The 15513-nt window shown below is 38.5% G+C and overlaps 3 protein-coding genes across 4 annotated transcripts; all 3 read right to left on the bottom strand.

The window, feature by feature from the left end:
• Positions 1–477: 477 nt before the first annotated feature.
• On the bottom strand, positions 478–1209 carry LOC110718045 (troponin T, skeletal muscle-like). The gene is made up of 2 exons (XM_021896847.1): positions 1159–1209; positions 478–1041 (listed from the first exon to the last, which is right to left on the bottom strand). The coding sequence occupies exons 1-2, from the start codon at positions 1207–1209 to the stop codon at positions 478–480; spliced, it is 615 nt and encodes a 204-aa protein (XP_021752539.1).
• A 6709-nt stretch (positions 1210–7918) lies between these two features.
• LOC110717371 (vinorine synthase-like) lies at positions 7919–15413 on the bottom strand. 2 transcript variants are annotated; one of them, XM_021896044.1, is made up of 2 exons: positions 14034–15413; positions 7919–8247 (listed from the first exon to the last, which is right to left on the bottom strand). In XM_021896044.1, the coding sequence occupies exons 1-2, from the start codon at positions 15113–15115 to the stop codon at positions 8016–8018; spliced, it is 1314 nt and encodes a 437-aa protein (XP_021751736.1). In that variant the 5' UTR covers positions 15116–15413; the 3' UTR covers positions 7919–8015. The 2 variants fall into 2 exon arrangements, with proteins under 2 accessions (XP_021751736.1, XP_021751735.1); XM_021896043.1 differs by lacking the exon at positions 7919–8247 and having other exon boundaries at positions 13318–15363.
• On the bottom strand, positions 8347–9991 carry LOC110717370 (vinorine synthase-like). Its single transcript, XM_021896042.1, has one exon. It carries the CDS (start codon positions 9834–9836, stop codon positions 8499–8501), a length of 1338 nt encoding a protein of 445 aa, XP_021751734.1. The 5' UTR covers positions 9837–9991; the 3' UTR covers positions 8347–8498.
• Positions 15414–15513: the final 100 nt, after the last annotated feature.

Here is a 15513-nt window from a genome sequence, read left to right as displayed (position 1 = left end):
AACATAGTGTCAAAGCGTGGTTCGTATAAAGAACTATATTGAGGCCGAGAGCCGGATAATGCTGAGTGTATAGCCGTTTGTCCAATGGTCGTCTGTCCGCCTGGTTTGGGGCAATCACCATTGTGATTGATGACCTAGAAATCAGTCATACTCTTTAAAGTATCAAAGATTTCCAAGTCAATCCATCAACCTTAGAAAACCAAGTGCACAGCCGGCCAGGGGCAAGAACAGTCGGTATATAAAGAATTTATGAAAACTAGAAGCAAGCTACATACACTTAGCAAAATTCATGAAAAGAAAAAAAATTTGGAGAAACCGGCAAAAACGGCCAGATGTTTAAAATAAACAGTCGGCCAGGAGACTGACAGAAATGTTAAAAATAGAAATTGTCAAAAAAACCCCGACCCCTTGGTCAGGTAATGATACAAACAAGCGGCACACGGGCCGAAGAAAGTTTCCATATAAGAAAACGGGAGTTCAAGCAGTTTGAGGAGGACGTTCAGTGTCAGCAGCCGCTTCCTTTGGCTCCTCAACCGGCGGCTGTTCTTTTTCGGCATCCACCTCCTCCTGCGGCTGTTCTTCTTCGGCATCCGCCTCCTCCTTCTCCTCCTTGTCATCCTCTTCTTGGTCCGACTCCCCGAAAGTGGAGTCAAACGCCTCGCCCTCCGCATCTTCCTCACCATCCGCCTGGTCCATGATCTTCTTGTTATATTGATCAGTACAGATAGCGAATTGGGTCTCCCATTTTTCATAGCCAGACTCTAGGAAGAGGGCCGGCCAGGTCATCTTCATGATGGCACTGCAGTCGTCCATCATGTCCTGAACAATGGCCATTTTCTCCTCGCCAGCTTTCTCATTAAGCTTTTGGGTGAGCTGAGCCTCTTGATTCTGCAGGCGGCCCTTGAGTTTATTCACCCGGTTATGGAGTCCCTTGGCCTCCTTGTCCGCCTCCTTGAGAGGCGCCAGCTCAGCTTTGAGGTCCTTTAAGAACTTCTCTAGCTCCAAGATCTTCTTCCTGACCGCCTCTAAGTCCTTCTTGACCTACAAAGTGGCGGACGCCTGGTAAAACAGTATGTCAGTTGTCTGAATCTCGTTTTGAGCTATTTGGAACATAGCTTTATCAGAATCAGAGGCAACCATGGCCTTCGCAGCTTTTACCTCTTTGTTCTTCTCGTTGATGGGTTTGCGGAGACCAGACACTCGCAGCATAGACTGCACTCGGCTAAAAAACAGACGTCAGTTACAGGCGGCTAGGAATTTAAATATGCAATATGTTAAGAAATTCCACCAAGTATACCTCAGCAAGAAGAGCCAAGATGGTTTCTAAGTCAAGGGTGCCGACTCCCTTGACAGCTTCCCTCTCCTCCAGGGGGATGACCCTTAGCATGGACTTGGCGAGTTGAACCAGGTTCGGCTCTTGAGGGGAATCTGCAAAGTAGACCCTGATTAATACGCGGCATAAAAACAGAAAGCAGGCCGACTGATTTCAGAGGAGTCGTCTGCTTGATGAAACTTGGGAGATTTGAACAAATTATACCTCTCGCCGCCTCTTTCTCTCTCAGAGGCCAGCTGCTCCCCGGGGCAGCTGCAGTTCTTCCCCCGCTTTGAGGAGTCCTTCCTTGTCGTTCGGCCACATGTCTCCTGGCGTTGCCAGGAGTCGACACATCCCCAGTCGTCTGTTTCTTGACCTTGGGATCCGGCTGGTTAGAGGAGGAAGGTCTGGCTATGTCGCTCTGCAACACAAGTCATTGAGTCAAAAACAGGCGACAGATATAAAAAGAAATTGTGCTAAGTTAAAGTAGCTCACCCTAGGCGCCTGTTTGGCAGGCGACTCCTCAGTGGACCGCTTGCCCAGAATGGTCGCGCTGTACTGAGTGACTGCTTTCTTGGAGGCCGAGATTTTTTCCATAGCTTTATCTGCAAAAGAGGAATTAAATGGTTACACTGAATTATTCAAGTCTTTCAAGACACTCTAACAGGCGGTCCACTACCTCTCGGCATCTCCCCGCTAAGGCCGCATGCGGCCAGATATGTCCCATCGTATAACCAGTTATACTTTGGGATGTAATTTTGAGGGAGGAACTCCATCACCCCATTCTCGGGGTTCGCCTGTATATCAACTTTGAAGAGCCCTCTGTCTAGGATCTCTTGCTTTTTGAGGAACAGGCGGCAGATCAGATCCGCCTGTTAGGTAAGATGGATCCCTGTTCCACCTATTGAACTTCTTCTTCTGGACCTTGTCAGAATGGGAGACTATGTAGAAGGTGTTCCTCTAATCCTTCCACTTGTTCTCTTTCCCCATGGTCATCATGTAGCCCTTGTGGCTAGTCAGCTGGAACCAGTCAGTCTCGCTTGTTTTTGGGGTCCGACTGGGATAGTTCATGTGAGCGAATGCTTCAAAGTTGGGCTCTACCTCATGCATCTCACAGCCGGCAACATAGCCTAAAATATTGAACCAAGAGTTTGGGGCCAGTTGCCAGACTCCCAGCTAGTACCCATCTAAAATCCTCTCTACAGTCGGATGCAAAGGAAATCTCAAGCAAGCCTTAATGGTCGCTTCATAGCAGCCAAAACACTCGTCTCGGTAGCTGGCCGCCTCTGGCCAGACTACGGTATCCTCGGCATCCGACACTGTAAGAATGTAACCATGACCCATTACGTGGTAAGCCCTAAAACTACCAATCTTTTCAAACATGGCCTTCCGCCTGCCTTTGGAAACGTGGCAATAGTAAGGGGCAAACATGTCTCTTTGGGTTGCAGCCGGCTCTGCCCAGCCCTCTCCCTTTTCTACTGAATGACTTTCTCTCGCCGCATGAAGCCGAGAGTGCTTCTCCTCAGAGTTGTCAGAGTACCGACTGGAGGTGCTGGGCTCAGAGTCATTGCTCGAGCTCTCGAGCAAAGCATCCGCCTGCTCGGATAGATCAATAATAGGAGGGTCATTCTGTACCTCCTCCCCTGATTCTGCCAAAATAGAATCACTCGGGGTGCTTGGGACGCCTGGCAGCACGTCCGAGATCTCGCTGATAGGCGCATAATATGAGGAGCCGTCTGAATTTGTTATCCTGGTCGTTCTCTTTATTCTAGCCATGGTGTCCTGCACAGACACATAGACAGTCGGACTTAGGGCATTTTGCAAAGGCTAGTCCAACATGGGGCAGTCGGCACTCCTAGTTCTAGATTTAGCCGTCCCCGGTGACCGGTTGATCACTACCCTAGGTCGTGCCGTGTGCTTTTGGGCTACAATTTTCGAAAAAAGAAAAACAAAGAGAAAATGCAAAGTAAAGCAGGCGGTTACCTTTAACAAAAGAAGACTGAAGTTCTTGAGAAACGGGCGGCTGTTTGAGCAGGCGATCCAAAAGCAAGCGGTAGATGTCCAAAATGTCAGAGCTAAAGTCCAAAGTTTTTGTCTGAAAAGATTCTGGAATGTCCAAATGATTTGGACGTCGCCTATTTATAGGGGGGGAATTTCAAAGGTACAAAAAAAAAAACACGGTAAAAAACTGTTAGCCAATCAGAGCGTGACATCTGTCACAGGCGCCACATAGCAAGCCACGTCACCCCTGTGAGGGGTAAATGATTAGGGGATTTTCTCGCGCCACGTGGACCACTCTAGCTCTGCCACGTGTCATCCACGTGGACCAACTAGAGTCCGCCACGTGTCACCTCGCGAGAGGTCCGAGGTGGACCAATCATGCCACAACACGTGGCAGACAGGTAGCCAATCAGGAAAATGGCCTCCTACGGCCCAAATTCCTAGGCAAGCCCAGTCATACCTAGGTTTCTGAAACCTAGTACTGGGCACGTACTCCAATACCCTATAAAAGGGAGATGTTTCCCCTCGGGAACGGACGATTAAGAAATCATTAAACACACGCGTTCATTACTTGATGAGTATTAACTCCAGCTTTAATTGCGCTACTTGAGAGCTAAGGCTCGGATATTGAGACTGTCTCAGGCAGTCGGATGATCACTCCCCTTCCGAGAGGAGCCTGATCCCCTTTACTTTCCGCACTTTTTACATCCGAACTCGTTCTAACTTGATCGTCGGAGGCGGAACTCCCACCCACAGGAGTCTCCATTGTTTAGCAGGTACAGGTGTCCAGAGGTCAGTCTTGATGTTGTAACTCTCCCGCAGGACACATAAAAAACCCCGAAACAAAAAAGATAAGAAAGAATTCAGTTTTTGCTAACTAAATTTACCAGGAGCCACTGACCTTTATCCAGAAAAGCCAATTCAATCCTCCCAATTACATTTAAAATAACAGCAGAGCGAACTTCACAGAGGTTTTTCCAGCATTGCTCAGACTCTTCAGTCAGTAAGGTTTTTGTGCTTGTGGGGTTATGCATTTCATGATACCCATGTGCCTACATAATGAAAGCAAATTTTATAATCATCATCTATAATTTGAAAAAAGCATATACATGAAACTAAATAAGAGAGATTATTTCAATAAACTTTAGTACAGCTCATACAACCCTTACTAGTTACTAGTCAGGACAATTTTCTCTACATTATTTCAGCTGGATAAGGTTCATTATATCATGGATATGGCACTTAACATGAGTATACAATTGTACACTTTCACTATGATTCTTAATGCATATGGTGTCTCCAAAAATATGCAAACGTTGGTGGCTGAACCATACACGACATTAATAATGGAATCCATGCCTTATACATTTCTATAGGTTAATAATATATTTGCTCATTTGACAAAATGCAATAAACACATAAAGTATCTTTCAATAAACACATACAATATCTTTAAAAAAAAAAACACATACAGTAAACTGCAATAAAACAGCCCAAATGAGCAAATAAAAAAAAATTATAAATCAAATATGCAAAGCTAAATAAGAAAATAAACACAATTGATGAACACTGATTTAATCGTCAAAAATAATGGAAAGCGAATCCGAAGGCCGGGTTTAGTAATGTGTAGACACTGATTTCCTAATACCATCAACACAAGAACAACTAATGGGGATTCTAAGGAACAATTTTACACAACACAAGGTCTGCTTAAAAGCAACCATTATCACCCAATTTGTTACTAAGCTGAATGAATTGCAATTTTCGAACAGATAAATAATGGAACAAAGAAACTAAAAAAATTGAATAGAAATAGCAAAAATTGAATAAGCTTAGAGAAAATTTAAAACATAAAAACAAAGTAAAATGCCCAAAATCAATAAATTGATACTTACATCATTCGTTCATAAGTAACAATAGCTTCGGTTGAATCCATTTGATGAAGAATTTGCGATTTCTAGGGTTTCAACAAAATCACAAAAACCATATTCAATACCAAAATTTGAACAATTGAAGCCAAATATCAAAGGAAAAATTAATTGAAACAGCAAATACCTAACTATAGTTGTAGATTCAAGTCGAAATTCAAAGATATCTCAGCATTACGATCAAAGCAGTGTTCGTTCAGAAATTTTTGGGGAAAGAAGAGAGAGAAAGGCAAGACCTAGATCAATATCTAGAGAGAGAGAAAAAGTTGGACAATTTTTTTTTAATTTTTCTTATATACAATCTATAATTTACAGTAATGCCATTATTTTGACCGGGGTAGATGTGGAGCGTTGGATCTTGTTTGATCCAATGGTTATAAACTATTCTCACATATAAAGTGTTCTCACATAAGGAATGTGTTCTCACATGATCCCATATATATATGTGTGTGTATGTGTGTGTGTGTGTGTGTGTAATAATGAGGATGAATTCATATCTTAGGTAATTTGGTCTATTTAATGACCTGCAACATCTAATGTGAATTTGATTTTTTGGTGATACATGTTTAATACATTCATTCCAATGAGGAGTGCTAGCTAATTTTTTTTTTCTTTCTTTTGAATAGCAAAAATATTTCATTAATTAAAAGTCATACGACATCTACAATAGAGATTCGACATTAACAAATACATAAGATATTGAATCAAATAAAACTTTCCTTCATAAAAACTACGATTGTCGAGTAGATCTTGCACTGTGAAACATCTCCCGCTTATATTGCTGGAAAATGCAGCCTTGTTGGAGTGACAATCTAACGATTCTTTGTAGCTGTGAGGATGTTTTCCTTTTGATTCATTTGTCTATATTCGAAAACTTGATAACTTTTTCACCAACGAAATAATTTCACGACAATCCATTAAATCTAATATCATGGATTCAAAACTAAGAAATTTCTCCCCCGAAAAGAGGAGATAAACCTTGTCTTTCGAAGGAAGTCAAAAAACCCTTTTCTTTCGAAGGAGATCGAAAACTCTTTCTTTCAAGGGAGGGCTAAATTTAATACAACACGGAATTCAATAGTTAATTATTACTTGATGCTTGGTGGTGTTACTTTTTTATATAGTGTATGACAATATGAGTAATTGAGTACTGCACATCGCATCATGCGCTTGTTTTTTTGGTAGTCAAATCGGGGAATTTTATACTCCCTTGGTTTCTAAATAATTGACACGATAAAATTTGATATGATATGTTTTTTTCTTAAAGCCAGTTAGCACATATTATTAAAGCATAGAAAAAGTGTCAACAAGTTCATACGAAAAAACCTCGCTAGGAGCGTGGTTTTCCCAACATTGTTCACAACCGAACGGCACTAACCTAGCTAAGTGGTGGGCTACAAAATTCCCATAACATGGAACAAAAAATAGAAGAAAAAACAGAGCTAGAGAAGATGATATCTTCAGCAATGCTATCAACAGTGGAAAGAGTGAGGGAGTTCTTCAGAATCAGATTCAAGGATCACATCATTGTAACCATGATCTTTCGCCTTCTTCAAGCTAAATAGAGCAACCTTCCCTTCTGCAACAAGAGGATCCCAGCGTGCTTTAACTCTTCTCACAACAGCAAAGAGCACCTTACCAGAGCTATCACGAGCAACTGCCTTCAAGCCAATCCACCCCTCATCCTCGGTTGAGGCGTCTACATTAATTTTTTATATCCCCGGGTGGGGGAGGAGACCACACCACTCTGTTAGAAGCCCGAGGGAGTCCACCTTCCCATAGATTTTTATATATAATAATTGGAAAATTATAAGAAGCTAAAGTGAAAAGAATAGATAATAATAAATAAATATTTGTTACACCGATTTACTCGATTGATTTCCAAAAAATATGTTTCACGTGTCACTTTTTTTAAGTCCTACAAACTTGACATGTCAGCAATATGTATTTAAAAAATACTTATAGCAAGACTTGAACTTGAGACCAATAAGGCTTAAGTTACATGTCTTACCATCTTAGCCATTTATTTATTATGTTTATTTATCCAACAAAATTATAGTTAACTTAGATAAGGTAATTAGTGTTTTATTATATTATTTGTTTCCATTATGTAATGATTGGGTTTGACAACTAAAAAATGCTTATAGCAAGACTTGAACTTGATACCAACCAGTCTTACTATCTTAGCCAGTTATTTATTGTTCTTTTCTGTCCAACAAAATAATAGTTGACTTACATAAATAATTAGTGTTTTTATTATACTATTTGTTTCCATTATGTAATGATCATAAGACGATTTAACAACTTAAATTTTGAAGTTTGAAAAACTCTATATTATATATTTTTCAAATTGATGAAAAATAATAATTTTAATTTCCTATTAAATAGTCAATAGTTTTTGAATGTTTGACATATATCATAAGATATCATATATTGAATATAGTTCTCAATACAAATCTTTTTTCAACTCATGAAATTTGAAGATGATTATCAAGATACTAAGAAAACAGTCGAACTTGATTAGCAAACTAAACAAGCTAAGTACAAACTAGCAACCCCGAGGCATCGTCCGGGCCACACACTAGTTTTAATATTAAAAAAGAAAATATGTATAATAATACCCATAATTAGTATTATTATTTATATATAATAAAAAATTGATATTATGAAACTTTATATTAATACCTACTTCACTAACACACGTAAGCTCAATTAAATCAATGCTAGCATTTTAGTAGATGGCACTCATGGCAGAGCAATGGAGACATGAATTACTAGTAATTGGGAGAGGCGAAAGCAAGGAACTGTGGATTAGACTCTAAGACTTGCACCTCTTTCTCTTCTAAGAAAAACCATGCTTCAATTCCTTCACCATTACTAGGGTGAATGTAATTAGTGAGGTAGATAAAATGAGCAACTGTAGGAGGAATTATTCTCCCATCAGTAGGAACAATCCATTCGGGCTTCCCGAACCCAAAGTCTGGCTCATTCAGTCCAAGGTTGCACCAGCTGCTAAGCCGGAACATGCCACCATCCTTATGATCTGATATACCTTGCAACTAATGTAACTAAAGAAGTTTAAATAATGAAGGTGTTACAATTCACTTTATGCTTGTTTCTGTTTCATATATAACACATTTTAATTTTTTTTAATAGTTACACTAACTATATCCCAAGCATTGAATGGGCCAAACAACACATAAAAAGCATGACAATTTAACAAAGAAATAAAAGTGAGCAACTTGTGGGTTTTATGATTAATTATGAGAAGCAAAGGCAAGAAAATATGGGTTGGACTCTAAATTTTGCATCTCTTTTTCCTCCAAAACCAACCATGCTTCAATTCCATCTCCACTATTAGAATGACAATAATCAGTTAGGACGAAAAAATTCCTAAATTGAGGGGGTTGTATTCCATCTGTAGGAACAATCCATACGGGCTTTCCGAACCCGAAATCTACCTCATTCAAACCCATTTTGCACCAGCTGCTAACTCTTAAGATGCCGTCCTCAAGTTGAATAGAATGTTGTAACTCAGCTTCCGCAGTTTTCCTTTGAAAATTTATACTTGTTATTTTTTGGTAGGTATTGGACAAAGCTGAATGGATTTCTTTAACAAGTTCTTGAAGCTCAGAGTTGCTACTTTTATTAGCCTCTAGTACATGTTTACGTACTTGTGTTTGTGCGATTGTGATGGGGTTACCCATGGATTCTTTAGGGAGTGGCGGGTTCATCCTCGGCCGCATGTTCACAACAATTGATAACGCTGTATGTTCAACCTGCATTCCCAAATTAAGCCTCGTGGCCAAGGTTTGCTCCCATACAAACCCTGCCACGGCCTCGAATCCCGTAGGTTTAGGAATTAGGTCGCTTGTTGCCTTGGCCTTAAGTTTGCTTATGGCAATAGGATCGAATAAGAAACTTTTAATCACATTATTTGATACAGGTGGAGGTTCCAAAGATGAAATAGGCGAAGATTTGGATTCGGGCTTAGGAAGGGGAGGAAATGCATTGATAGTGGCTGCAAAGTTGGGTTGGACAAGGTCATTTAAACGCTTACTAGCGAGGTTCGACCAATACTTAAGGAAGGTTCCTAGGGAAGCTATGTCAAGGATTTTATGGAGCATGTAGCATCCAATGATAACCCCTCCACATAGGAAAACATTGATCTGAAAAGCTAAAGGGACAAGTTCTGAGATTGACTGTAACTCCGGGGGAGGGAGAAACTTGGTAAGCAACTTCAACTTATGAGGTGACGTCAATGCAACTGAGAGATTACAATTGACATTAGTTTCAATAAATGGTATGCCTTCATGGTTGCAAGAAATGGTCGACTCATCTAAGAGTCGACCTGCAAGAGGGAAGAATTGGTCGAGTGTTTGGCTAAGGGATGTTTTTAGGCCACTTATATTTACTCCGCCTTGTGGTGTTGGGGACTCGGCAGTGAAGAAAAGGAGTATCGGGACTTGTATGGTAGGGAAAGTTTGATCGATGAGGGAAAGGGTGAACGTTGTTGGGTGAGAGGAGGGTGGAAATGATGGTTTTACCATTTCCTTTGATAATATTTTTACTTCTACTTCAAACTCTTGTTCCATTGAATTTTGGATTGTTTCCTTAAAGTTTTATCTACAAAAAAGAAAGAGATGATATGATTGTATTAGTTTACTTGCTTAGCTTTTTTCAATTCTTCTAAGAGGAATAAATAGGCAACTCCCACCATATATAGTTTCTTTTTCCAGTAAAATGCCCATTTGCTAATGACCTGCAACAGTAGATGTGAATTTGATTTTTCTTGCTGAAGTTAATTAGGATAATATTGGTGGTACATGTTTTATTGACTTTTTTCATCATTCCAATTTGGCGTGCTGGCTAAATATAAATACTCCGTAGAACACAACATTCAATCGTTGATTATTATTAGTTGGTAAGTTGATATTGCTTTTTCTTGATTATCATTACTTGGTAAGTTGGTATTACTTTTTCTTCTTAAAAAAAAGTTGGTACTCCCTCCGTTTCATAATGTTAGTCTCATATAATTTTTTTGGCGTTTCAAAAAGATATACTCATATTAAATATGTTCTATTTTTAAATTAATTTTTTTGAAATTAATTGGTTGTGGATTGATGACATAACTCTAAGTAAGGAAATTTGTACCTTGAATTATGCAATTATGATTTATGTTTTCCCAAAAAAAAATCAATAAACTTAAATAAGGTAAACTAATTATGAATTATTTTGTACTTTAATTTTAGATTCCAAATATTCTTCTTTTCTTATTTTATGTGATTGATTCCATATGGACTAACCTTATGAAACGGAGGGAGTATTACTTTTCAGCTCCGTTTCTGATATTTTGGTGACCCAGGGCAAAGATATAAATTGTGGCACTAATTAACAAAATAAATAATAATATTATTAAAAAATTGGATATGTAATTTTATTTTAATTTTTTCCCAATACATATTTAATAAGATTAAGTGATTAATATTCTTTTAAAAACATCAAATTTCATGTATAAGCCCCTAACTGCAAAATCACCACCGTACCCCACAAAACCCTCCCCTTACAGCCACTGCACCAATAAGCATCGAAAATTTGGTTTTTTTTTCACAGGAAATTAAACAAATATCATAAAATTAAACAAATTTTATAAAGTTACATAATTACATATATGAATTATGAATTAAAAAGGAACTTACAATTTACAATCTATCATCACCTTCGGCAATGGTTCAAGCCAACCAATCAAGGTAACTTTATTCCCCAATTTTAAAATTTGTGAATGAAATTATTCGAATCAATTATACCGATTAATGTGTGTAAAAAAAAAATTATACCGATTAATCAAAAATTAATGGAAAGAAGAGAATTTGATGAGTGATGGAGGACATGCAAGGTGGAATATATGCAATTAGATTAATGCAGTTGAAAATTATACAGTGAAATGATCTTTTTTGAAAATTTTCAACTTCAATTGAATCATTTGACCTGAAATTGAAAAAAGATACATTTTTGAAAAATTAAACTACCAAAAGAAGGGGATTATAATATAATTTTTAAGGGGTGAATTAGATTATTCACTTTGGAAAGTAAAATTTTTGGGCGGAAAATTAGGGAGGATGAACCAAAAATGGGTTTTGATAGTCTTTTGGTACTCTATGACGTTACACTTGCTTTTTTTCTTTAGGGCATTTTTTTGGGGCCTTCTATTAAGTGAATTTGGGCTTCTCAAGTTAGGGCCTAGGGCGGCCGCCCCAACTGTCTTGCCCTTGCTACGGGCCTATTACTCTTCTTGGGTGACAATTCGAGTAACAATACGGATTTGGGTTGGGTTTATCGGTTTCAGGTAATAACGTGTTGGGTTAAATCAAGTTCAATTGAATTGCGGGTAGGTTTAGAAAATTATCGGGTCAGTTCAGTTTGGTTATACTGCAGCTCTAATCGGTAAGGTATTATTCGGTTAAGGTTGAAATCGGTACGGGTCATAATCAATTTGGCTTGAACTGGGTTGGTTTGGATGGGTTTAACCGGTTTTAAGCGGGTTTTGATTCAATACAAATTAGTTAAATCAAGTCGGTTCATTAATATCGGTTCAAATAATAATCTATTTGGGTTGAGCTGAGTCAATTTGTAAACTGGCTTAACTAGTTTGAAGCGGGTTTAGGTTCATATCATGATGGCTTAAATCGGGTCGGGTTGGGTCATTATCGAATTTGGTTAATCAGAAAACGGGTGGGAATTGAACACATTGGGTCATAATCGAGTTAAATCCTAAATAACTAGGATTTATCGAGTGGGTTGAAATGGGTTGTGTCAAAATCGAAATGGGTTCCAAACAAGTTGGGTAAATTGAGTAGCGGGTAAGAACAAGTCGGGTCAAAATTGAGAGTCAGGACTTAACCAAATTGAGTTAATTAGGTTGTAGATAGGAATAGATAAGGTTAAAATCAACAAGTTGCTTGTTGTAAACGATTCGGACACAATGGGTTATAGGTTGGAAGTGGTTCAAACACAATAGGTTACTGATTGGAACGATTCGAATTTATCGGGTTATTGCCTAATGTATACACTTTCGGTTTAAAGTGGGTTGGGTTACTATTAGGTTGTTCTCGCTTTTCGTTTGTAACGATTTCGGCTTTATAACGATTACACGTCATAAATAGGTTCAAAAATTCGAGTCCTTTCAGTTTCGGGTTTTAAAAAATTCGATGATGGTGTGTGGTGGTCTGGCGGAGATGGAGAGTGTTGTGCGGTTTTGTCATGGCGTGTTCTTTTTTTTTTTTAATGTATTCAATTGAGTAGTGTGTTGTGGAGAGTATTAAGGAAAACCGCAACTTTGAATAGCGGTTTTATACTCTCTCCGTGTTTTAATAAGTGTTACACTTCCTTTTTTAGCAAAAAGCTACATTTTAATATTATATTTCTCTCCTCTCATGATCCCCGTCTAAACTCACTACTACTTTTTTTTTATTATTATTTCTTTCCTCTCACATACATTACTTTTCAATGAATTATTAACTCCCCTATGGTCTTTTACAATTTTTTAATACTCCAACTACATACCTCACTTACCTCTTATTTTATTTAAGTCAATTAAATTACCTAAAACTATGTGTCGGTCAAAATATAACACTTATTAAAACACAGAGAGAGTACTAAGGCCCTATCTGGTAATTAGCTGTTAGCTGGTTGACATAGCTAATTATATTAACTAGTTTGACTAGCTATTCATATTAGATGATTTGACTAGCTGGTTGTAAATAGTTGATTATGTAAAATCGTTTAGTAAATAAGTGTTTATTGTTAGTTGTTTCAGTGAAATCAATACTAAAAAAGCTAATTGTTCAATAAGCTAATTTCAAAAAACTCTTACAATCAGCTTTTTCTTAAAGAGCTTTTTGACCCCAAAAGACTCTTTTAATAAGTTATTTACCAAACACCAAAATTAGCTTTTTAAAATGGTCAAACCTCTAATAGTTTTCAATAAGCTAAAAGCTTTTCAAAAAGTTCTTTACCAAATAAGGCCTAAAACCGCTACTTCAACCACTATCTGATGTAGCGGTTTTGTCTTTAAAAAATTAGTCACCCAAACATATTTTCCAGCATATATAGACAACAATTTTGTAAATAAGTTTATTCCATGCAAAAATGTAAATAAGTTTCAAATGCGCCATACTTTTCTAAATCATCCACAACCACATAACGACACGTAAACACTGCATTACTACTTCCTCGGCCCTCCCTACAAAGGACTAGTTCACATATAATTAATCTTCTTATTCCGTATTAGGTTTGGACACACTGCTTTTAAATAATTATGTTAGGTGGGGTGAGAGTGCGAAGGAAGAGTTAGTGGATAGGGATTGGATAAAAATTTCATATTCATTTTTAAAAATGAATAATACTGAAAAATTATTTGGGGACATCAGGAGTACAAAATAATGTTGTTGATCGATTAACATCGAAATTTATTTTCAACACTTAACTAACACACATAAGCTCGATTATTAAACCAATGCTAGCAACCTAGTAGATGGCAGAGCAATGAAGACATGGATTACTAGTAGTTAGGAGAAGCGAAAGCAAGGAAATGTGGATTAGACTCTAAGACTTGCATCTCTTTCTCTTCCAAGAAAAACCATGCTTCAATTCCTTCACCATTAATAGGGTGATTGTAATTAGTGAGGTATATAAAATGAGCAACTGTAGGAGGAATTATTCTCCCATCAGTAGGAACTATCCATACGGGCTTCCCGAACCCAAAGTCTGGTTCATTCAGTCCAAGGTTGCACCAGCTGCTAAGCCGGAATATGCCACCATCCTTATGATCTGATATTCCTTGCAACTCAGCTTTTCGCGCTGACCAGATAACCTCTGGTGGATTATCCCCTTGAAAAGTAGTAGTGATTTTCTGGTTGGTTCTAGACAAGGCTAAATGGATTTCCTTGACAAGCTCTTGAAGTTTATGTCTGCTGCTTTTATCGACCTGTGCTCGTGCGTTTGTAATTAGGTTACCCATTGATTCCCATGGAAGCGGTGGCTTCATCCGAGGCCGCATGTTTACAGTCATTGAGAACGTTGTATGCTCAACCAGTGCACCTGAATCACGTGCTGCTGCCAATGCTTGCTCCCAAACAAACCCTGCCACAGCCTCAAATTTGGTAGGTCTAGGAACTACCTCACTTGTAGCCTTGCCTCTAAGCTTGCTTAAAGCTGCTGAGTTGAACAAGAAACTCTTGATCACTGTAGTTGTTGGACTCGATTGACTGGGTGGAGTTTCAGGTAGGAGTTGTTCTCCCCTACTAGGTAGTGGAGGAAACGCCTCGATCCTGGCTTCAAAATCAGGTTGGACTAGGTCCTTAAACCGCTTACCAGCTAGGGCAGACCAATAATTAAGAAAGATTCCTATAGAGGCTCCATCAAAGAGTTTGTGGAGCATGTAACACCCAATAACCACCCCACCACAGAGGAAAACATTGACTTGAATGGTCAATGGGATCAATTCTCGAGTAGGGAGGAATTTGTTAACCAGCTTTAGCTTATGAGGTGAGGTCATGAAGACAGAGAGATGGCAATTGACTTTGGTTTCAATAAAGGGTATGCCATGGTCATTGCAAGAAATGGTCGAGTCATCTACAAATCGGCCTGCAAGAGGATAGAATTGGTCAAGAGTTTGGCTAAGTGACATTTTTAGGTCACTTACAACATCTCCGACTTGTGGTGCTGGAGAGTAGAAAAGCAGGACGGATACGTGCATAGCAGGGAAGACTTGATCGAGGAGAGAGAGAACTAAAGCTTTGGGATGCGAGGATGGTGGAAGTGATGGTTTTATAGTTTCCACTGATACTATTTTCACTTCTAAATCCTGCTCCATAGATGTTCCTGTAACTGTGATACTTTAAAGAAAGATTGGTTTTTCCTGCATTTCTAATTTCTGCAGCTAAGCTTTTTATACTACTCTAGCAGCAAGACTGCAACTATCAAAAAGTCAATCTACTAAATTTAATTTTAGCAGGTTAACTACTAATTTTGACCATTGTTAAGACACATCATAAACTAAGAATTGGACGGTTGGTTGTCCTTCTCAATCATACGAGGACTGATAGAGGATGAAATAAAATTATATGATGCATTTTTAAAACACTCCAAAAATAAAATCATACTGCATCTTTTTTAAAACACTACTTGTACACTCTCCGTTTACTTTGTAGTCATACTGCTTTTGGTGTTTGTACGGAAAAGAGGAAGGGGCAAGGGCAAGGGTGAGGGCGG

The sequence above is a fragment of the Chenopodium quinoa genome, unplaced genomic scaffold (assembly GCF_001683475.1).
Source record: "Chenopodium quinoa cultivar QQ74 unplaced genomic scaffold, ASM168347v1, whole genome shotgun sequence".
NCBI classification, from domain to species: Eukaryota; Viridiplantae; Streptophyta; class Magnoliopsida; order Caryophyllales; family Amaranthaceae; genus Chenopodium; species Chenopodium quinoa.
The sequence above is the reverse complement of the archived record's forward strand: the minus strand, read 5'-3'. Positions and strand labels throughout refer to the sequence as shown.